The sequence below is a fragment of the Aphis gossypii genome, chromosome X (genome assembly GCF_020184175.1).
Source record: "Aphis gossypii isolate Hap1 chromosome X, ASM2018417v2, whole genome shotgun sequence".
In the NCBI taxonomy this organism is placed as follows: Eukaryota; Metazoa; Arthropoda; class Insecta; order Hemiptera; family Aphididae; genus Aphis; species Aphis gossypii.
The window spans coordinates 10668347-10693336 of NC_065533.1; the positions used below are offsets into that span (position 1 = coordinate 10668347).

General features: G+C 24.5%; 3 protein-coding genes across 5 annotated transcripts; 1 reads left to right on the forward strand and 2 right to left on the reverse strand.

Moving 5' to 3' along the window:
- Nucleotides 1-1579: 1579 nt before the first annotated feature.
- On the reverse strand, nucleotides 1580-9466 carry LOC114130893 (probable lysine-specific demethylase 4B). The gene is made up of 7 exons (XM_027995968.2): nucleotides 9077-9466; nucleotides 6753-6883; nucleotides 6583-6672; nucleotides 5832-6050; nucleotides 5562-5746; nucleotides 5353-5506; nucleotides 1580-5288 (listed from the first exon to the last, which is right to left on the reverse strand). The coding sequence occupies exons 2-7, from the start codon at nucleotides 6879-6881 to the stop codon at nucleotides 4998-5000; spliced, it is 1068 nt and encodes a 355-aa protein (XP_027851769.2). The 5' UTR covers nucleotides 6882-6883; nucleotides 9077-9466; the 3' UTR covers nucleotides 1580-4997.
- A 400-nt stretch (nucleotides 9467-9866) lies between these two features.
- LOC114130892 (protein phosphatase 1L) lies at nucleotides 9867-14682 on the forward strand. Its single transcript, XM_027995967.2, has 5 exons — nucleotides 9867-10406; nucleotides 11215-11726; nucleotides 13140-13569; nucleotides 13914-14044; nucleotides 14110-14682. The coding sequence occupies exons 2-5, from the start codon at nucleotides 11271-11273 to the stop codon at nucleotides 14512-14514; spliced, it is 1422 nt and encodes a 473-aa protein (XP_027851768.1). The 5' UTR covers nucleotides 9867-10406; nucleotides 11215-11270; the 3' UTR covers nucleotides 14515-14682.
- Nucleotides 14683-16400: 1718 nt separating this feature from the next.
- Nucleotides 16401-23684, reverse strand: LOC114130895 (zinc finger protein ztf-16). Of its 3 annotated transcripts, XM_050205530.1 has the most exons (5): nucleotides 23388-23684; nucleotides 22418-22557; nucleotides 21859-22333; nucleotides 21549-21789; nucleotides 16401-20832 (listed from the first exon to the last, which is right to left on the reverse strand). In XM_050205530.1, exons 2-5 carry the CDS (start codon nucleotides 22470-22472, stop codon nucleotides 20230-20232), a joined length of 1374 nt encoding a protein of 457 aa, XP_050061487.1. In that variant the 5' UTR covers nucleotides 22473-22557; nucleotides 23388-23684; the 3' UTR covers nucleotides 16401-20229. The 3 variants fall into 3 exon arrangements, with proteins under 3 accessions (XP_050061487.1, XP_027851770.1, XP_050061486.1); XM_027995969.2 differs by having other exon boundaries at nucleotides 21859-22557; XM_050205529.1 differs by having other exon boundaries at nucleotides 21859-22557; nucleotides 23152-23684.
- Between the last annotated feature and the right edge of the window lie 1306 nt (nucleotides 23685-24990).

Below are 24990 nucleotides of genomic sequence, written 5' to 3' on the forward strand. Positions count from 1 at the left end.
TTTGAAGCACCACTACAACACTACTACACGTCATACTGTTTTTGCACTATATACGGTTACATAAACTTTGTGTACTCAGTGTCGTACTGTCGTGTCAATAAATTTACAGCTCAAAAACAAAATTAAGTAATATAATAATCACGCTTTTAAGTTTTTTGGAAGGACCATATTTTTTTTTAATCTACACTTTTAATGGCGGGACACCATTGAGTCACCTACACTTGTTTTCTCATCATAAATTGATTTCGCTAAGTATTATCAGTCATCATGCACGCATACTAAATTAAGTAAATAATTATATTTATTAATGATTTTATCGCTGACATAGTATGTTTTTAAGGTATTAATTGTTTTTTATTGTTATTTGAAATTAAATTTATTCAATACTTTAGAAAGAATAAGAGTGGACTACAGAGTTAGAAAGATAATATATATTTTATACAAAGACCAATCAGTTACAATAAAAGTAACAGACAAAACAGAGACAGCTTTTATTAGAAAAGGTGTAAGACCCTATGTCCAGTGTCCACTCACGCCAATTCTATTTAATATTTATGTCAAACAGCCTAACACAGTAGGTATATTAGATAGGTAGATACCATATACCTTATACTCATAGACGGAACAGAGTATACGGTCTATGGTAGATATACACATTTATTGTTATATATTACTGCAAAAATATTTATTATATTTATTTATTTGTGCAGGATTGACTGCTGTGGCATCTTGAGTTACAAAATACATTTTTCCAATCACACCTTATCAAGCCTTGTCCATCAGTCAAAAATAGTTACACAATACCTAGCCCTAAGTGTGCCCGTGTACCACAGCTGTGGTACACACCTAGTAATGGGTGGCCATTAACTTCGACCGATTTCTAGAAATCTAATTTTCACGATTTGTCCAATTAATAAAAATATTACAATAATATTTTATCCCCTTTTTTTTTTTTGGTTTATTTTTATAGTCCAATATGTGATTCGTCTCAATATGATAAAATTACACACATTTAAATAGTCCTATTTTAATTTTGATGCAACTGCTATAAACTAAAAAATTTTGATCCTCGAATTTGTGTTTATATTTTTTTCATTTAGGTACTCCAAAATTGGGTTCGATTAATGCAGTTTTATATGATTTTAAATACTATTTAAAAATAAATTATTAATATTACAAAATTAAACAAATAGAAAATTTAGTTAGGTTACAAGTTTACGACACGCTAAATACGTACTACACTAGAAATTCAGATTTTGCATAATGAATTATATCATTATTTTTGAGATATAAATGTCTTCATGTGCATTATAATCTGTGATAGAAATCGTTTTTCTTTATAAAAACAGTAACATATTAGTAGTACCAAACTTGTTTGATAATTTAATAATATTACTTAATACAATTTTATGAATACTAATTTTAAGAAACAGCAAAAGTGACTAATTGTTAAAGACAGCTTTAAAGAACAACCGAGGATATAATGATAACAATATTGGACTGAACGCCTTTAATTTGTAACAAATGTTTTTCATTAGGTACTCATTAGTCAAGTAAAAAAAATAATTGTAAACAATAATTAAAATAATAAAAATATTTATTAAGATTTGTAAATTAACATGAGAAAGTGTAGGTACATAAATAATTTTAATCAAATAAAACAAACAAATATAAATAACACTAATTTATATTATGTTTTAATTATTATAATAATAATGTAGCTAAATTTTGCACAAACTATTTCTTGGTCATTAACTTTCATAAACTTTTTAGTTTACCATATTATATGACAGGTATAATAGTTAATGGTTAATTGTACATTTTTTAAAGATCAACATATAACTACCACTATTAATCTTACAGTAAAAAAGTTGTAACAACCATGATCTTCTAACATTTACCAATTAAATACAATAAAAGATAGTTAATAATGTTTTTCAGTACTACTGATTTGATGGTATTGAGTTACTATGTTTAATGTATACAAATTAATATAATACTTCTATAGTTTTTATAAAACATAATTTAATAATTTTTAAACAATTTTCCTTAAAATAATATATCTTTAGTACAAATTAAGTGCCAAATCTGTTTAAAAATGTATAAAAATATTTTGTACATTGTTCGTGTATACTTAAGTTTAATATACCTTTGATATAAAGTTTCCAAAGTTGAAAATTTAGAATTTACATGTTAAACTAAAATGGCAAATAAGATTTGGTTGGGTATATACAGTATTTTAAGTGAATATTTCACACTTCATATTTATTTTCTTTCAGACCCAAACGCAGCACAAACAATTTAAGTTTTATAATACCAATTTTTTATTGTTCACTTGAATATTAAATTAAATTGATTTCTTATTAAATTTGTTGAAGATAGAATAGAGAACTTAGAGAATTTATTTTATTTTTAATGTTTCATGATCATTTTAATATTACAGTGTTCTAGAAAATATTCTTTAATTTAAGTTTGATAATACATTAATTCATTCTAATATTAAAACTAACACAAGAATGGGACCACAAAAACAAATTTGCTATTGTGTGCATAAGTCAGAAAGAAAAAAAATAGTATACTAATCTATATTTATGTATAACAATTATAACCCATCAATTCTTCTCACATTAAACATCACTGTTTAAATTATTCTAAGGACGTTTTTTAGCTATCCCAAAAAAGGATTGTTTTTTAAGTTTTTAAAAATGTATACCTCAGAACAATTTTTTGAATTTTCAAATAAAATAAATAAAATAATAAATATATGAGTATGAAATTTGTATTTGTCTATAAGTTAATGTAATTAAACATAACAAAATTGGCTCATTATCATCATGTTATTTGTTTAATATATGAAACACATTTAAAAAAAAAATGATAATTTTTTATAAATGTAATATGTATACTACATTAATGTAATAATTTAACAAAATGCATGCTAAAAATCTTATTTATGTTGATGTTAATACATAAATTAACATAAAACAATAAACTAAAAACAAATAATAAGTATCAATAGTGTCTTGTATCCACACAAACAACACTACTAAACATTAAAAAAAAAAAAAAACATTTGAACATAAATAAATACTTAAACAGTAATACAGCCAGTTGATAAAAACATTTCATAAATATCAAACCATGTTCATAAAAATTAAATAAATTAGCCATATTAAAAACATATCAACTCACTCATTGTCTACAACATTTTATAATGATATTAATTTACAATATTAGGTGTATATAATTTATGTAATTAAAAACATAATCTAAAATGAACTATACTAATAGACAGAACATTTTGGTGAATGGTGACTGGTGTAACTATGTTCTATACTTTTTGTACACTTGATTTGTCCTTTGCATTAGTATAAGTGTGGCATAACAAGTGTTAAGCTACTATTAATCGTGTGAACTACTATGATGCTCTGTTTATTAGTATAAGACCTCTAAAGCAGTTAAAATTACAGATATAAAACTCTAAAAGTTAAGACAGTCTTGTTCTCTTTCAGAGATCAAAAGCCTAATATTATACTTATAAAAAAGGCCTAATAATGATAATTTAAGAGTAATTAAAAAACAATAAAAATAGTAGTTAGAATCACAGCCGAAAACATGAAATAAAACATTTTATTTTATAAATTTATCCATTTGAGGACACATAAAGTGATTCTGATAGTAAAAAAAAAAAAAAATTAAACATTTTACCAGTAAAAATTATACTAAAAATAAATTTTATAAAAGGATAATTGTATTTAAAATGATTAATTTCTCATGCTAACTTTAAATGTTACACTTTTAGAATGAAAAAAAATGTTTTAGCCAGTGGTCTATGGTTAAAATAATAAACATTTACTTCATTAAAAATTTCCATTTTACATATAAAAACCACTAATTTTTGAACTTATAAAAAATATTAAGAGTAATGCAGTTTGTTTATTTTAACCACAAACATAAGCAAATTATACGACCAGATTTTGATAACTGTGAGAAAATTAAAATTAAAAAGTGTTCATTCAGAGGTTTCAAGTATAAATTCACTGCTTAACTCAAATTTGTAAGTCATATGATTAATTTTGTTTTAAAAAGAAAAGTTATTATGAATAGGTATAAGAGCTGACTTTATAATAATATCACTAATTTTACTAGTTATCATTTGATTGCTTATTGAAAGTCAGATGAAAACTATTGATGTTAGAAAGTAGACTTTTTTAAACTATAATGACTAATTAAGTAATGTATTAAAATATGTTTTGAATCAATATTAATTTGATATCTTGAGCATTTTAACCTCCAAATGTATAACAAGTTATTAGGCATAAATACACTATTATATAGTTTGTATAGTGATATTAATTAGAGGGAACAGAGGGAATTATACATTAAGAATAATAAAATGTTCTATAAATGGTACATCAAAATACCTATCTATATTCCCTATTATTTTCTTTAAGTGTAAAAGTATAACAATTTTATACAATACAATATAAATGGCAGGTAATATTACATAATAAAATTATGTATTTAATGCTAAAAATTAAAAATCTATAATAATATTTGCAGTCATTCTTTGAGTTAATAATTTTACAAAACAATTATGTTGTCCTAATTCTTGGACAAATCACTTACTATAATACAGGTACAATCCAAAATATAAATTTAATTAAAAATAGTTATTTCTTTATAACTGATAAATTAGAAAAAAAAACATAATTTTCAATGTACCACTTCTGTCAAATACATGTGTAAAAAAAAAAATATATATTTGACTTAAATTTAAACATCAATGTTTCATAATGAAACAATGCATCTTACAGTAACGTTATGATTAAGAATATTATGTACATATGTACATGATATTAATTTAATTAATGAAAAATAAAATTCATTAGTAAAAAATATTTGATTTTGATTAATATTTATGGTTTGTACTATATAAAATAACCTAACTAATTTGTTATAAAGAAACTTAACTACCATATAAAATAAATAAACAATTAATGCTTAGGTGCTGGATACATACGCTGACTAGGATCTTCTGGATGGCAACCTATATCCCTTCCTTGAAGCCATAATTCATACTTCTCAGGTTGTAAACGTTTCACAAAAGTATCCATATCAATTTTTACATTGTCTGTTTGACATTTACATAGTTGAGCTCTTTTCCCATATTCTACCCAACGGGGTGATGCAAAATTAGTGGATTCAGCCATATTAAAACCATGATTATATCCAGCATGGTATCCATAAGGAAAAGTTATGATAAATTCTCCTTTTTCTTGTGTTATCTAAATCAAATATATAGAAACAAATAAAATATTTTAACAACATCTCATATTATGAACTTATTACTTTGTCAAATGGAATACTATTTTTTGCCAACAATTGAGGAGATATCATAGACATTTTATGTCTAAGATATGCTGGACATGCTGAAAAGTCCGCAGAAAAAAAGCCATTAGCTACTCTTTCAAAGCGTCGTCCATGTTCTGGTGGTATTGCATACCTGAAAAAAAATGCATATACTAAAAATTGCTTATTAAAAAATGTACAAAAGCTACCATGACTTTGGTTTTCCTTCATGGATATAGTTTATACTGTATAAATCCATATCTTCAGTATGCCAAGAAAATGATGTTTTCCACATGCCAAAATAGAGATAAGCTGTGTTAACTCCATCAATTTTAATACCATAATCTTGATTTACATAGTCCAAAATTGTTCCCAATTTATTAATGTTCCATACCTAAATTTAGGAATATGTATAATGGTTAAAAGATAAATATACATTTTAAGATATTCCTTTTGATGGAGATGTATTGAATACTTACATCTACATCATTGTCAGTAATGGATCCCGATACGTCAGCACCATAGATTGGACATTTATAAACAATATTTTTCCAATACTTCCTTTCTAGGTCTGCGTAATCGAAAAAATAAGGTGTATCGTATTCGGGAGATTCGGCCAATTTTCTATATTCTGCTACTGTCATGGGTTTCTTTTGAATATTGAGTTGCTGGTATATTCCTTGTTTACCTTGGACATCCTAAAAAAATATAATTAGTATAAATTAGTAGATATGTAGTATTTTGCTACCTTGACTACCACCTAAAGCTAAGAATACCATATTATTACTAATTTTTTGTCTTTAATTATGGTTTTTACAAGATTGAATTGTAGAAATGTAAATCACATGTTTGGCTATAAATCATAATAATGACATAGAAGTAAAATGGAATATTATATTAGAAGTAAACTCCATTCATGTTTAAAGAGATCTAGGCGGCTGACTTTGACAAATGGGTGTGGTGTCGATCAGTGTTAATTATTGGATGATTAAATTGAAACATGGACACCACTGACAAAATCTGGCCACTATCAAAAAAGATTGATATTTATTGAACTAAGTATGCTTTTTTAAATAAATAATGATGTTAGGCTAAGTTTGAGTTATGACATCAGTCACTCAGTTGTCAGGAAACGATGAAATTGTTAAGAGTAAGACCAATTAACAGAAAAGTAACTCAAAATTCAAATAACTGAAATTTAAAAACATGAAAAATATTTTAATTAGTTACTTGACAGATTGGTGCTGGAATAACCATGTTCATAATATCGTCTTCATAATAGCTAGTTTTTCTTGGAATCCATTCAGGCGGTGGTATTACCTATATTAGAATGTAATTAAATATAAGAAACTTTGAAAAAATAATAAGTCTTAATATATATATTATTTAACATTACATACTTTAGCGATACCCGCCTTATGAGCACCCCGTGATTCCATGAAATCAATATAGCGACTGAAATCTTGGAACTCCGACCAATCTGGACGGAATACCATAATTTTAGGTATGTCCCCTGTTTTTCTCTTCATATCTGAAATAATAAAATATACATATGCTAATTACATATAATATTATGACTAAAATTTATTTTTAAGAAAAAAAAAAATAAGTGGGTTTGATGAAAAATTGAATATATTTCTTTAAGAGGACATGAATGACACTTGTTCACCAGTTTCAATAGTGTGCTTTTAGTTTTTACAGTGAATTGACCAATTATCAAACTTATAGGTAAGAACATTATCTATGTTCTACTGTTGGTTTTTTACAATATTTTAATTTTTAAGTGAATAATGAGTATTTTAAAATATTAATATTTTTATTAAAAAACCAATGATAGAACATAGATAATGTTCTTACCTATAACTTTGATAATAGGTCAATTCGCTCTAATATCAAAACTAAACGTAGGTACACTATAGAAATTGGTGAACAAAAATGTATTATGTCATATGTGAGTAAAACAGAGACAACACATGTGAGTGTGTCATCCTCGTAACATGGGTATTGATCTAAAGACATAGAAAATGTTTTGAAATTCAATAAAAAAAATACTTGGATCGGCAATTGGACAATACAGTAGAATCTCTCTAATTCGTCACTATGGGTATGGTATAGTCAGGGTATGGTAGGAACGCGAAAAAGGTCGGATTATCAGAATTTACAGAAACATTTTAAGAAAATGTTTTATCAAATTTATTTTAAATTACTTACATATACATATATTAAATTTATTACTACATAATATGTGTAACACAAAACATTTGAATGTAAGTATTACATATACCTATACATAAATGTTTGATTAATTAATTAGAAAAAATTCAGTAATTTATATTTTTTTTTTTAAGTATTCATATCAATAATAATTAAATACTATGGTCGGATCAACTGGAGTGGTAGATGAGAGACTATAGCTTCTAGCAGTGGAGGCACAAACTTTTTTGACAGTGAGGCAAGAAAATATTAGTAGCAGTACACACGACCTACCTATTTATTTTAATAATAATTATATATAATAGTATATACTTTTATAATTAAGCCATAAAATATAAAAGTATTTTGATATTATACTAACATACTACCGTTCACTCTACGGGTATTCCATGTGATAAGGATACTCCGCAATATTTCTAATTTTTCCCCGATTACAATTATTAAACCAACCGTCATTAAAATTATGTTGATGTATTACTAATAGAATGTGAAATTGTGAAAATGTAAACACAAATACATAGTCGCGATTCACATATTTATTTATATTCATATTCATATTTATTAGTAATTGGCCATTTTACGTAAATTGTCGAAATTATGTCTGGATGTTAGATAAGCATTTAATTTAATTATAAACCATGTTTATATCTATTATACTGTATAGTCTATCCTCTATATGACTATTAAACTATTTATATATTTATTAGGTTGTGTCATCATAAAAAGTACTCAATATTTTTTCAGTACTGACTAGCCACTATAGGTAACGACCTACCCACCACCCATTTTAGCTGTGAAACAATTGTCTCACAAAAACCCTATCACGCCGCCACTGGCTTCTAGTATAACAAATTCTCGAGCAGAAATTGGGACTGTTTTATACTTCAAAATGAAACATACCATTTACCTATCTACAAAAATAATAAACTTGAATACTTAACCTAATCCAAGTAGATCGTAAAAATAGAAACTTCATTATTTTCTTTTATGAAAAAATCGAGTAATTAACATATCTATGACACGAAAAAAAATTTTAAAATTGATCAAACAATTGTAAAAAAGTGGTTATGACTAACCAAAAAAATGGCTGACATCGTTTCAAATTTTACTCCAGCAGTACCTACCTATTGTCCAACGAGTTAGCCGGTGAAAACGTGTTAACGAAATCACAAGACGACACAATAAAAAACGATACAAAATAAGGCGTCGCGCGACGTTATGTTTAACACGTTACTATGATCATAGATGGAGGTTGATTACAGTATTCTATTGTACTCCAGTAAAAAAAAAAACACGCTTCTCAAATCGTAACAAATATATTCCAGCAATATTGTCCAACGAATTAACCCGTGAAAAAATGTTAACAAAATCACAAGACGATATAAAAAAAAAAAATGATACACGAGACGTCGCGCGTCGTTATGACAAACACGTGAATATGATCATAACCGGGAGCTAACCACAGTAGTACCCGAGTGGCCGGGTCGTTTATGCGAATGTCGGCACTTACCTTAGAACGGCGATGGTACTCTCTCAACAGAAACCTGACTTCTGCGGACAAAATGGCGATAGACGGAGTTGGCCGGGACTTCAGTAACTCATTTACCGGCTTAGAGATTAAAAATGGTCACCGAGTTACAAACAACAAAATGGGAATACAATGTCTAGTGTAGAGGGTATAAAAAAAAAAAAAAAGAGCTCAATCGAGTGCGTAATACTGCGTCTGGAGGCGACGGGATCCGACTGGCGACTGCGGTGCACACGATTACAAGCAACTACCGATGTTATTATCACTGTCTATACGCACGCGGCCGACGGGTAATACGCCATTACGACAACACTGTTTGGCGCGTACACCACAAAATATAATGAAGAACGATTCTTTCCACGAACCGTCCTTTAGCCGGGCGACTGCGATAGGCTGATACGAGCACAGTTATTTGTTTATTCCATGATTTCGTTCTGAAGCACTTTCTTTGTTTTGTGGTGGTTATAAACACGTTTTCTAACAAAGGTATAGCAACAACTTTACCGATTCCAGTATTAATGCACGCAGGCCATGGAAGTAACAGTAATAAATCGTTTATTCTAGAGGAACGGGACCGGCCGCCAAGGATTTGTGTAAATTCCTTGGCGGATGACGTAGACATTATGCGTATCACTGAATCACCGACATACCTTGTCACGTAAACGAAAAATAGTCAATCATGGTATTATTATAAATTATTATAGAGCTGCTGATATGGCACACGAAACGTTTCATTGTTTTACCGAGTACTTATGGTTTGTAGCGACGTTGGAAACGGGCTGAATACAAAATATTAATCTGATTATTCTGAGTAACGGCGACCGCGGTGGCGCGGTCCAGTCGGCAGTCATCTAGTTCCCCTGTTCTCACTGTAGCCTAATTTACCGTGATTATATGTTTTTTGATTAAATTAAATTGGTCCTAAACTCTTTTAACTCCATGTCTGATTATTAAATAATATGTTCGTGTTAGTACGTTCCTCTAAAGTAGTCTCTGGATTCCGGTTAGGCGATTCCGTTGCTCAAAAAACCTAAGATAGTCAGATTATGATACAGACAATATCGTGGGGAACAACGGGTACTGAGATCTACTGTCATCTAGACATTCAGTATCCACGATAACATCATACTATTAATTACTATCATTATTCATAATTATTGTGATCAGAAATCATAATATTATTATTAATTTAACTATTTATTATTGAAGTATATCATGTTGATTTATTAAATACCTGTGCTATTAAAAGTCATGTTCAACGACGGCAAGTTAAAATAATAAAACATTATTGTTTGTATTTGTATTTACTCGTGTAAGTATTTCTTTTTTGTGTAATTAGGTAGGACTTTTATCATTCTGGGTTAGCAAATGAATTTATAAAAAAAAAACAGTCAACAATTCATTGCAATTAGGTACATCGAATTATGTATTTTATATTATAATTTAAACAAATACAATGGATATTAAAATAATGACTAATAAAGATTTTAACATTTAAAAATGTACGTAGGAAGAATGTAATATTTATCTTAACGAACCACAATAACCAACGAAATCAGTATACCTTGTACATAACAATTGTATACAAATTAGACAATTTTTTTTAACTTTTCACAAAATAAATTATAAGTATCTAGAGATATGAATTAATAAAAGCTATAATTGATAAAATATGAATAGAATCATAAATATAATTAATGTAATATGTGTATGAGAAATTGAGAAAAGTTATTAAAAATAAATGAACTAATTAGCAACAAGATGATATTAAATATAAAATTGTTTGTTTTAAAACTATGATATAAATTAATTATAGGGAAAAAAATTGTTGTCGAAGTTTCTACTATCATACTTATAGCAAAACTATGGCATCGTCAAACATTTTGCTGTAGATTATAATTTATAGTGAATTGATGTTTTGATTCTTTGAACAAATCTTTAGAAAAAAAAACACATTATGAAACATGAAAAAATATTTAGAATATATCATCTAATACATTTATAATTAAAGAAAAAATTCCTACAATATCCATAGTTTAGTTATAACTTACAACTATCATTATAAGCAATATATTTTTATTTACCTATTAGTTTTTTAAATTCAAAATGTTTTTTTACAGATTATTTTGAAATAAATTTAATTAATTAATGGTCAACAATTATTTTGTCAATTGTAATGGATGATAGTGTTGAAGACAAAATAATATACCAAGTTTATTTAACACACATGAAGTTACTATCATCAAAACTGACATCAGCTAAGAATAAAGTTAATTCCTATAACAACATGTGGAAATATATGCAATTTTATTTTACTAAACCAGAAGTAATATTTTTTTTGGCATTGATACTCTGTTTACTGTTTTTCTCTGGAAATTTATTTAAAAGCACAAATGGATTTTTTAAAAAAATTAATCGAAGCCTGTCATTCATTGGTTTTAATGATTTTCAACAATTAATGGTTGATGAAAAAGATGCACTTACTAAGAACTGGAAATTTAATGGTAAAAATGTTGCTCTATATGCTATCAAAGGTAGACGATCACAAATGGAAGATAGATATGTTATTAAAACTAATATCATGAACACTGGTATATCATTATTTGCTATTTTTGATGGACATGGTGGTGAAGTAAGTACTTATTAACAATATTATTTTGTATTAATTTTTTATAATAAAAATGAATAAATGATAAGATACATGCCCTACAATTATTAAGCTTTTAATAATATTATAATTAATTTAGTGTAACATTTTAATATTGTTATTGTTGTATTTGACTTGATATATTTTAAGAATATTCTCATTTACATAGAACATACGAATTAGCTTTATTATTACTTTAAAAAATACAATTTCTTTCATTTTATTTATTTTCTGTGTTCATTACAATTAATGTATTAGGTATAAAATAGGGTATAAACATTACACACTAAAACAACTACTAAATTTCACTGAGAATAAATTTAAATTTAAAAGAATTCTTACTAACATATCATAATAATGTACAAAATACTTGTAAGTACTTGTAGGTATTTTAAATAAATAAATTATAGTACATTACCATTCTGCTAAAATTTAATACTATGTTTCAAGTTATTTTTTTTTTTTACCTAAACCAATTTTTATTTTGTAATTTATATTATTTAAATTTGGATATAAGAAGCATTAATATTTTAACTTTTATTGTTTATTTGGTTACAACATTTTATAATTATTCATTTCATATTTATATATTTATAAGATAAAGAGAAATATCAATATTTTGTTACTTTTTTACTATTATTCATTACAATATATATAAATATATACCTTCTATTAGTTAAACAGTATTTTTCACATTTGGTTGCGCAGGGTAAAAATGTTCCAAAACGTATGTATTTTTTTATACAAATTTTAATTTATTTATAATTACATACATATTTTTTGAAGTATTTTTAGCAGTTTTCATACAAAATGCCATTATTTTTTAAACATAAATATATCTAATATATGTATTATACTGTGTACATAAATAATATACATAATAGTTATAAAAGTGTTATCGGTTATTAAGAAGTAAGGAGTAAACAATCTTCTAAATGGAATATAGGTATCATTAAAAATTTGTCAAGACAATGAAACAATAAAATACTTTGTATTCTAAATATTGATTTGACATAATGATCTAACTTTATAAATTGAATAGAAATTATTTTATTGATTTATTAATTAATTGTTGATTAAAGTTGATTGTGTCAATAAAAATAATAATAACAATACTTGGTCATACAAGGTGAAAATTTTCCAAACACAATTTAATTGACTTTGGCAAGTGGTTTAGGATTATTGATTCAGTAAAAACTTTTTGATCAAGTCTTATATTACCTAATAACAAATACGTAACTACCTAATATACATTAATCTAAACTTATCTTTGGTAGATTATCTTGGAAAATTTTTAATGATCTTTATATTTAAGATAGGAAATTATTTAACTCCCGCTTAAGAAGAAAGGTTAATTAATTTTTCATGTTTTATAAAATAACTCTATAACATTTTCAGTTTGCTGCAGATTATGCTACGACACATTTAATGAAAAATCTAACTAATAAAATTATTGAAGTAAAAAAATTACTTGATGAAAAAACTGATACAACTGAAGAACTGAAAACATTTAATTCAAATATTCCTGAAAATTTAACTCCTAAAATGAAAATGAAAATTACTAAAATTGAAGAACATACAACTACAAAAACGAAACCTTCTAGTTCTGCAGATGATAGTGTTATTAATCACAATAAACTTAAACAAGACTCTTTAAGTTTAATAAAGGATATCACAACTTTGAAAAATGTAGATGATGAAATGATAAATCCTTCTTCGTATTTACAAAGAGATGGAAATATTAATTTCTCAAAAATATTAATTGATGAAGTTCTAGCTGCTGATAAACTATTAATTGAAGCAGCAAAATTAACTTATGATATTGCTGGTAATATTTTATTTTATTAATATTTATTTAAACTTGAAATTTTTTAAATAGATAACTTTATGAACGTATTAAAAAAAATGTAGAACCTACATAAAACTAAAGAGTTATATCTTTGCTTAATATAATAGAATAATGTTTTATATTTGAGTGCAATTATTATGTTTATTAAAAACATTTTATGTTTGTTGTCATTTTTTTTTTTTTTTTAACTCAAATCTATTGAAAAAATTAATTCTTTAAGACATCTATTTAAAAAACTTTTGTCAACAGAAATATAAATAGAAAAATATTGTTATAAAATCCTTATCAAAATTAATATTTATCTTAAAAACAAATGATTTTAGGTAGCACAGCACTAATTGTTTTAGTTGAAGGTACTACATTATTTGTTGCAAACGTTGGAGATTCAAGAGGTGTTATGTGTGATAAAAAAGGAAATGCTATACCATTGTCATTTGATCATAAACCTCAACAGGTAATTATTTTTATAATTAACACATTTATTTAAATACAGTAATTATGAATATATTTATTATTTAGATGCGAGAAAAGAAACGTATTGCTGAAGCTGGTGGTTTTATATCATTTAATGGAGTTTGGCGAGTTGCCGGAGTATTAGCTACTTCTAGAGCACTTGGAGACTATCCATTAAAAGAGAAACAATTTGTTATTGCAAATCCAGATGTTCTAACATTTGATTTATCACACCATGACCCACAATTTATTATTCTAGCATCAGACGGTTTATGGGATACATTTACAAATGAAGAAGCAGTTGAGTGTATTAAACAACATATAGATGATTCATTTCACGGAGCCCAATATTTAACAATACAATCATATAATAGAGGATCTCTAGATAACATTACTGTACTAGTCATTAAATTTCCACCTGTATGGAGTAAAGAATCACAAGTAGTTGATCATGGTGGTAGTAAATATTAATTGTTAAACTTAGTAGATAATATTTAACATAATAGGAACCATTTTGTAATTTTTTACCTCTAAAGCTAATATAACCTTGTATTAATTAATTACCCACCTATTTTATTGACGTATATTAATAAGTTAATCTTTGGTTTTATTTCAATATAACTGTTATGTTTGTGGTTATGTTAACTGTTTTGTATAATTTAAATTAATATATGATGTATTTCAATGAATAACAATGAAAAATTATTTTAATTATTATTATTATTAGTTCAAACTATCGTAAGGCTGTAGAACTTAAGGTATGTGTTTGAATTTCTTGTGATCATAAATGAAATTGATATATCAATGCCTAACATTTGAAAACAAATTAAATTAAATTAAATAAGCTATAAGGTTAAATTACACATTCATAACAATTAATATTCAACAATATTCAAAACAAAATGGTCATTAAATATATTACATAAAAAAAAAAAATGATGTCTCACAGAATTGCCAGAATTGTTAACCTTGCAATAAGAATAGAAAATACTGCAATTAAATTCTTGTTTATATTTTTATGTAGTTAAAAATTAACTAAAAATTAGTAAGTAATTAACTATATTTCTTATTTTTTTAAAAAAAAAAATAAAAAAATGCCTTATCTAAAATTTATAAAAATTGACTTAAATAACACTATAATAATTAGTTTTTTTAATCTAAATTAATAAGTACCATTAGTGGTAAAATTGATCCATTATTTAGGACTCGAGTATTTAAATTATATATTTTCAAACATTTTATTATTTGTAGCAATCTATAAAACAAAATACTTTTGATTTATACAAAATATTAATATCAAATAAATATTTCATTTTATTCTTGTCAACACACACCCAATGAATGTTTTCAAAAAATAAGTATTGGATTAAAGAATAGTCTTTTTGCAGTTTTTACCCAGTGTGTTTGTGACTTCTAAAAACAACACAAAAAATTGCTCCTATTCTTAAGTTCTTAAGTCTGAAGTTCAAACGGCATATATTTATATATTTATTTTAAAACATGTGTTTATTCACGCTATAGACATAACATTCAGCAACTCTTAGGGAATTATAAATCATTTACTTTAAATGTATATTAGATGCCAAATGGTATTAAACATGTTTCTGAATGATCCTCATAATGCCAATTGGAGTCAGAACGCAGTCAACATGATAAATAAACATTGACATATCATAAATACATAAAGATATAAACCATAATAAATGCAATGCATACTTCTAGTTACTTGATTTGTTATGTTGTGTGTATTTCCTACTACTTAGTATCAAAATTTAATCAGTCGTGACTGCATACTATTGAACAATATATCTTATATGTAGAATGATTAACACATCTTAGGGTGAGTCAAATACTATAATATTACCATAAAAATAATTATTCAGAGATAATCAAATTTAATATAATTTAGAATAATAAAATGTATAGTAATACTGTTATTATCATGTAAAGGGATTAGCTCTCAAAACATGGATTAGTTACTTCAAAACACAATATATTAATACAATCAAACAAGAAAGTGTTCATTTATTTTTATGTATTGATGTTTCTATTATTAAAAAAATCATGAAAGGTACTAAAATTATGAAGAGAATATAATTTATCTATAATTGTAGATGACTTAAGTGGTTATCAAATTAAAAGCCATGTGAGAGCAATTCTCACTTATGAATAATGACAGATTAAGTGTCTATTTGTCAATGTTATTGAATTTATTATCACAACACTCTTTTACTTAACAGCTTTTTCCAATAAGACATAACTTTTTTAGGATTATAACTATTGTATAGTCAGTTTCTTGGGAATAATAAAAATATATTTTTAATACAAAATCGATCAAAATAAACTTTAACATAATATATTAAAAACACTTGCCATTTATTAATTATTATCTAACAATATTTAACATAATAACAGTTAAGAATGTATAAATAATTATAAATAGTCAAATTTAACATTTCATAGTTTCATACTGATTGGACGGAATATGAATTTACAGTCAAAACTTGAAAATCACATAATACAGGTTTAGTATTTCATAAAAACATAATAAATAATTTTAATTTAAAAAACAGAATAACTAAAAATATCTAATATTAATAAACAGTAAAATAATACCATAATATGTTACATTTTCATTAACATAAAAATAAATGTTACATTTGAGATTTTTTTTATCATTACAAAATGTAATACTCAACAGTTATTTATTTATCTTTAAAAATACAATTAGGTTGTATACTTAATGATAAATAATTATTTTAAATTTGTTTGCATAATTTAAAATATCTCGTCCAAATATGAAATTGGTAAGTTTTGTAAATAAGCTTACAAAGATTGTACTAACAATCAGAATATTGTTTACAAAAATTACAATATTAAATTATAGACTAATTTAGATATCAAAAACCCTGTATTCCGTTATTTTAGACTAAAAATAATGGCATTTAAAACAATCAAATTAACATATGATATAGGATGAAAATGAAACTGTGCAAAAATGAAGAACAATAAATTAATGTAAAAATAATAATTCTAAAACATCTTGTCAGAATATGAAAATAAAAATTTTCATAAAATTATTTATAAAAATTGTACTAGAAATTAAAATTATTAACAATAATTTAATATTAATAAAAGGTGGGTATCTAATTCTATATTCATTGATAATTGCAAGTAACAAAATACAGTTTATATTTCAAATAAATCACTATAATAATAAATAATTTATAAAGGTTAGGTAGGGGTATAAATAATTGTGTACATAGGATAATTTTTAAATTATTATAGATAAAATAAAGGCATTAATAAAGTATTATATTTAACAATATCTATTTACAATCAAAAGAGTTCAAATCACAGTATTGAATTATGTTTTAAAAATTAACATGTGTTAGGGTTCAGTTTAAGGCGAAAGCATTATAGGTTACAACCTACAAAACTGAGACTGACCACAGATTTAGGCGGATCAGCTACAATATATAAATATTATTAAAATTTATTATTATTTTTATTTTTTTGATACAAAATACAAATTACTTTTAATTTTTAATTTTTTTTTTGATTAATTAAGAGTTAATGGTACATTTTAAACTAATAGATTAGTTAGTAACCATATTTAAAACTATATAGTTGTTGTACTGCTGTTTAAATGTTTTAAATATGTAAAAATGTATTTAGAATAAAATAAACATCATGCAATTTTATTTTATCTTCATTGTTTTATTTTTAGTTCAAATAATATATCCAATAAATTACAATTAATTGAATAACACAAATTTCAATAATGATGGGATTTATGTATTGATTGAAAAAAAAAATAAATATTATAATATAATTTTTTAGAGTTGTAAAATAGGTGCACCAAATTTTTAATTTTCCTACAGGCTTTAGACTTAATCCAGGAGATTTATTGCTTTAGTACTTATATTAGATATTTTGGGATCATACATTGACACATTTTATGTTAAAAAATACCAACAATTTTATTACAAATGTACTATACTAAATTTTATATAATAATGATAATGATAATAGTGTGAGAATATATCAAGGAAGAGTATTGTATTCCATAGTAAGTAGTAGGGTATCTCTTTAATAACACTAACTGCCCAAGGTAATATTGATAAACTAAAAAGATATTAGCTTCATCATAGATTTTGTCACAATAAAATAAAATATCAGATGTAAAGTAAACAAATAACAATCAGTACATCGTCACATGCATTAGGTAATAGTCCCAAAAATCACTAACTATAGAGGACCTATATAATTCAGTGGCTAGTTTTGAGTGTACTATGCCACACTTTGTGCACCACCTTTATAGTACTAAATAACATTCTGCAATCATACCTTAGACAAATTGATAGTAACTAAGCTCACATTTAAATATGTGCACTACAGAAAATCAGAAAAATAACCACTCCCATTATTATAGGTTGTACAGTACATTTTTCAATTGTTAGTATTTTGAACACAAAACTAGAAATAATTTGAATAAAAAAATTCATAATATAATATAATATCACAGAAAAATAGATAACTAAACAAAATAAAATCATTTTATAATAAAGTATACCTCTAATTGAATTTTTTTTTGTTTTTTTTTTTTTCCATGGAAGTTCAAGTGTATTTTTATTAAATAAGTTAATTACATAATTTTTTAATCTAGTAAGTAATATATTTTACTGTCATAGCAATATACTCAATAATAGTTAATGGATATCTAACTAAAAATGAATTACATAATTTTCCATAAATGTTTGGAATGTATACTTATAAATTATAGTACATATTTTCAAATTAATCAAAATTGGAAGTTTAAAAGGTAATTGGTTATCAAAACGTGTAACACAACAGTGGTATTGGTTAGTAAAAACATGTTTAATTACCTACAAGGAATAGTTGAGTTAATTGAATTAGTATTTTAATCCTGCTAAACTTTTTCTTATTTGTTCTTTCACATAAGTTATCATATTACCAAAACAAAAGTTACTAATGAAACATTAAAAACATTATAAGTGCTTTACATTTTAAATAATAAATCAGCATAACAATTTAAAAATTATTTTAAACTTGTTTTCAGATTCATACAAACAAATCTTTAGTAATAGATTAATACACAATATTACTATGTCACAAATAATGGGCATATCAAGATTTACCTATTTTACCAATTTTTTACAATATATTTTTTAATAATTTCCTCAAAAATATAAAATATAAATATAGTATTAATTATTTTATTTTAGAATATAATTAAGATACTGACAAGGCACGTTGGACGGAAAATTTTAAAACAACAAAATAAAATAATTTTGTTTTGTACTTATAATTAATTACTATTAGATAACACATATAACTTATATTACATTATCTATACCAATCAATAAAATGAATATTTTAAAATATACTTTGTACACCTCTACATTTCAACAAAATCATTGAACAATGTATACCTACAAATTAAAAAAGGGTAAATACCAATTATTTTTATTAAACTTTTATATATCTAAAAATAAAACACTTAAGTACAAAAAAAATTGTAAAAATAAAATGTTTAGCTTTTTTACCAATCCACTACTTGATCAATATTTAAAATACTTAATTTAGGTAAATAAAATTAAATACATATTAAATATTTGTGCTTGGGAGTAGAGTAAATAAAATCAATACTTTTGTTTTAAAATAATTAACTCCGTAAAATTAATATAGCAGACAAGTAACATGGTTTTTCATCATGGTAATGAGCCAATACATAATTTTATTTTATTTGGTTTGTTTTGATAGGTATGCAATTAATACTGTAGTAAATTTCTGTTAATCAAATACAAGTAGGCACCATACAATTTTAAGTTGAATAAAGACTATCAGTCGTATATTTATTATAGATAATCATATTTTATGTTATATTTAATTTAATTTTAAACGAATAGGCAGATAAATTAAAAAAAAAATGAATTTATAGATTTGTATTTTTTACTTATATAACAAAAAATTATTATTTCCAATACTATATTGGTAAAAACAATCAACTAAACATTATAAATATTATAACTAATATTGCAGCATATATTTAGGGGAATTTTGGTTATCGCCGAATAGATACATAGTTAATTAAGGTACTAAAACATTATAATATAAATGATATGAATAAATTTTCTTTGGAAATAAAATAATGTATGAAGATTATTGATGGGTTTTACTTAATAAATGAGAATTAAACTCATATACATTACTACATTGTTCTCCACAAATATTGCATTTCCATGGATTTGTTTCAGAATGACACCCTTTGTGAAGAAAATAAAGTGTTTGGTCTGGAAATGTAATACCGCAAAAGGAACATTGTAATGTTTTTTGAAATGCTATATACCTCCAAATACCAGGATCTGTGTTATGAGGCTGAGATAATTCAGGGGAATTCATATTTATGTTACGTTTAAATTCATCACGCAACAATGATTTTAAAGGTGATACTTTGATTAATGATGATAAACTTGATGCTGGTTGAAAACGTCCTGACTCAGTTTCTCCATTTTGGACATTATTTGAACTATTTTTTCTTAAATGTTCATCTCCTTGTTCTTGTTTTATTGGAATGAGTGAAACAGATGGTGTGATTGTACTTACTTCACCTTCTTGTCGACTATTTCCTGCTAATATTGGTAATGTAGACATATTGGAATTTGAATCTGTTGACTGCGGAGAATTTGGGCATTCATTATCTTGTGAAACATCATCATTATTTAAATTTTGAATAGATTCAGTTTTCATGTTATTGTCATTAACCTAAACACAACAAAATAATAATAAAACAGAAAACGATTGACTGCCTAAAAAAAAATAAAGTCTAACAAGAATTAAAACTTGTAAAATCTAAAAAAAAATTAATAGTTGTAGGTATCCTATTATTCAGTGTTACGATAATAATCCTAGTTTTACAAATTATTTACAAGAAACAATATAACAAAAAATAAAAATATATAAATATTAGAAATGATTAAGGTATACAATGTATAATTTATTTCCAACAGTTAAATTAATTGTTTACTTACAAAAGAATGAATAAAATGTTTAAAAAAAAAATAAAATAAAAAGTAATTTAAGGAACTTCACATATAAAAAACTAAAAATTTCAAAAACTAATATACTATAAATTTAGTTTTTAAGTTTTTTGAATTATTAGGCACATATATTAATTATTATTATGCAATATAAGTATTATTAAACTATACTTTCAAAATAATAATAATAAAAATTATATTTATATATTATATACATATATATTGTAAATTATTTTTGTATAAGAAATCCGTAATATATTTTATATATTTATCTATTTTAGGTCAATTTTAAAAAGAAAATACATTTCAAAGTAAAATAATAAAATAAAATATACCATAAGACAAATAGAGCAATATTTTATTTAGTTATATTGCATATTTAATTTTAATAGGTAACTAGAATAGAATTTAATTTGTGACATAATTAACAGTTATACTTACTTGAGAAGAGGAAAAAGATGAGCACTCTATAGGATTGGGTTCTGTCATTGATATTTCAACATGAGGTGTAAGAAAATGCATGGGTGGTGTTGCATTACTTTCCGAACGACTTCCTCCAATTGAATCGCCACTGTCACTACAAGCTCCACTAGTACTTACATTTCCACTATTATATTCAATATGGTTTGTTAAAGAAGAATTTATCACATTTACACCTGGGTTATCAAGGTCAATTCCGTGTCTATAAATACAAAAATATTAATAATATAAAATATATATTTCTATTGTCAGATTTAGTAAGTATTTTTACCGGTTAAAAAAATGGACTCGTAAACTTTTCATTGAACTAGCTCTAAAATTACATAATGGGCATGATTTAACCATATCATGTTGACCAACATGTTCATTTTGAAAATGTGCTCTCATTGCGATTTGACGTTGAAATCCTCTATTACAAATTGGACAATGAAATGGTAATGATTTTGTGTGTGTTGTAAAATGTTCAGCTAAATGATCTTTTCTAAAAAACCGCTTTTGACAAATTTTACATTCATAAGGTTTAACTCCTGTGTGCCTCATTTTATGTCTCCTCATATTAGCACCATTTGAAAATTTCATATTGCATATATCACATTCAAATAATTTACGATTTGTTTGTAGATCATTCTCATTGTTACTTTCTGTTCCTTGACATGTAGCCAAGTGTGATATTAGATTCGTTTCATTTAAAGTTTCATAGTTATCACATCTATCACATCTGTGAACAGAAGTTCCACAATCTGAAACTGTGTCATAGTTAGAATTTGATTGATCATTTTCTATGTCCCCATTTTCTTCAAAATTATTGTTTGAATTATCATTATTATTACCAGATGATACATCAAATTCTTTTTTCACAGGTGAATATGAAACTACTTCTGACATGGTATGATAAAGCTTCTTTGTTTTAATAACTCAATTATAAAGACCAATTAAATGTACCATAAGTATAAATATATTTTATTTGATTCTAAAACAAAATAAATTATAATTACATAATGAATATTTTACTTCTAAGTAATATATTTACATAGTCATACAAAATTAAGTTATACACAGTATATTGTAAACTGACTGAAATAATATTATTTTTTTTTAATTTTAAAAAAAGTATTACATAAAAACATATTGTATAAATAATTAAGTTGTAGGAAGGCTTACTAACAACAGAACATTTTACAAAACCATTAAATACTAATTTGATAAAGCATGAAAAAACATTCTAAAACTTGATATCATTTCAATTTTAAGACACAACTATAATTTTTTTTTTTATTATTAAAAATATTTATAAGCCAAATATATTAAACCCTTTAAAGTAATCTGTATACCTGTACATAATATAACAGTCATTGTATATGTAATATTATCATAGTGCAACTATAAAATATTTATCAGAATATGAAATGTATTTTAAAATATTGTAAATATGTTATTTAATACCTAATAGGTAATATAAAATATTTTATTGATTTTAAATAAAAAATTAAATTTATTACTTCATTAATAAATATAACTAAATATAAATAAATCATACAAATAATAGATAATATTATATACCCACATGATATGTAACAAAGTATATGAAAATTAGTTTCACAACACTCATTGGAAGACTTAAATTAAAAAATAAAATTTGAATACAGTAAAGGATTTACATTAAGGTCATGTTAACTATGTAAGTTAGGTAAGAGTTATGTAGGTTAGTGTACTGATTATATTGGGCAAGAATGCAATATCAGAATACTTGTAAATACCTAGAAACTAGGTCAATATTATGTAAAATAAAACTGAACATACCACATAATCACATAGAGCATAGAGATCACAACAAAATGGAGTATATGAAAACTGTAACATTTGTATTATATTTAAGAGAAGAAATTATTGTATAACAAATGTAAAAATAATAAATGTTTATATAAATCAAAAATATAAAAAAAAAAATTGGATGAGAACAAACATTCTAGTACATCCAACAACAGTTAAGTAAAAATGGAATACTAACTATTGACTTATAACACATAATAAATATAATATAAACAAATTGTGAGCATTTATAATTTATTTTATAATATTAAAATTGCAAAAAAAAATTGTAAAAAAATAATTTTATTCACTTATGTATACCTAAAAACTAATTACTGATAAATGGTAATCAAAATACTAGCAAGGTTCATCTATCAGGTGTTTTTTTTTTGTAGGCCAATTCTAGGTTTCCTGCTAGATGGCAGTAGATATTCCTTGTAATTTAAAAAAAACTAATGATAAGGATAAAAGTAAATAATATTATAGAATATTGAAATGATAATTTTTATCTTATCGAAATACTGATTTATACTACTTTTAATTTAACTTTTCTACCTATTTCACTAGTTATTTATTACAACACATGAAAAGCTTAAAAGAATTACTAGAATTGTACCTTCTTCTTCTTTAATTATTAATAATTATTTATTATTACTAGTTACCATTAATTCGATGTGTATGTAAATGTAACTTATAAATATAAGAAATATCTATTTTTTATTGTAAAAATGTTCATCATTCGTAACATTGAATTAATATTAAATTTAAATGTTCTAGCATGTAAAATTTTTTTTCTGGCGATTCTTGATCAAATAAAGTGTAAATAATTATGTATAAATATTAATATTCATAATGTTGAACACTTAAATTAAAAAGATTACCTCTGTTTTATAGGACTGAGATTAAGACGAGTTATGATATTTATTTTTCAAAATTCAAGTAATTATGTACAAAAGAAATAATTACTTTTAACCTTGATTGGCAAAGTGAATTTTGTTCCAAAAAATTTAAATAATCCCAATAGTGTTTTTTTTATTTTTGTGTAAATTCCATCACCAGCTATTTAGATTTTGTCTCATGTTTGATCCGTCTCGTGAGCCTAAATACACAATTAAATTAAAAATTATTTATAATAAAAAAAAGGTATACAAATAAATTTCAAAGTTTTTACTTAAATGTAATTAAAATATTGAATATATTATCATTAAATAAGTTTTTTGAAACAATTTTTACTTTATTAGTTAAGTAATTTAATGTTCTGATTGTTAGTTTATTCCTAAAATTGTAGACATAATTTTTTTTTTTTTTAAATTCAACAATATACACATCTAATTTTTCTAATGTGTTTCCAGTATTTCCACCATGTTATAACATTTTTTAAAAGTAGAAGTATTTTTTTGAAAATTATTTACTAAATGAAAATAATCATTTTTTTTTTATTTCAATGAAATATTATTATTATTATTAGTTTATTTTTGTTAGCCAGGCAGTAATATTTTTGAATAATAAGAAAAGAAGGATCATTATTTGATTAGTCATACGACTTTACATAATTGCCTAATATTCACATAAGAAACTATTTTTATAATTTTCA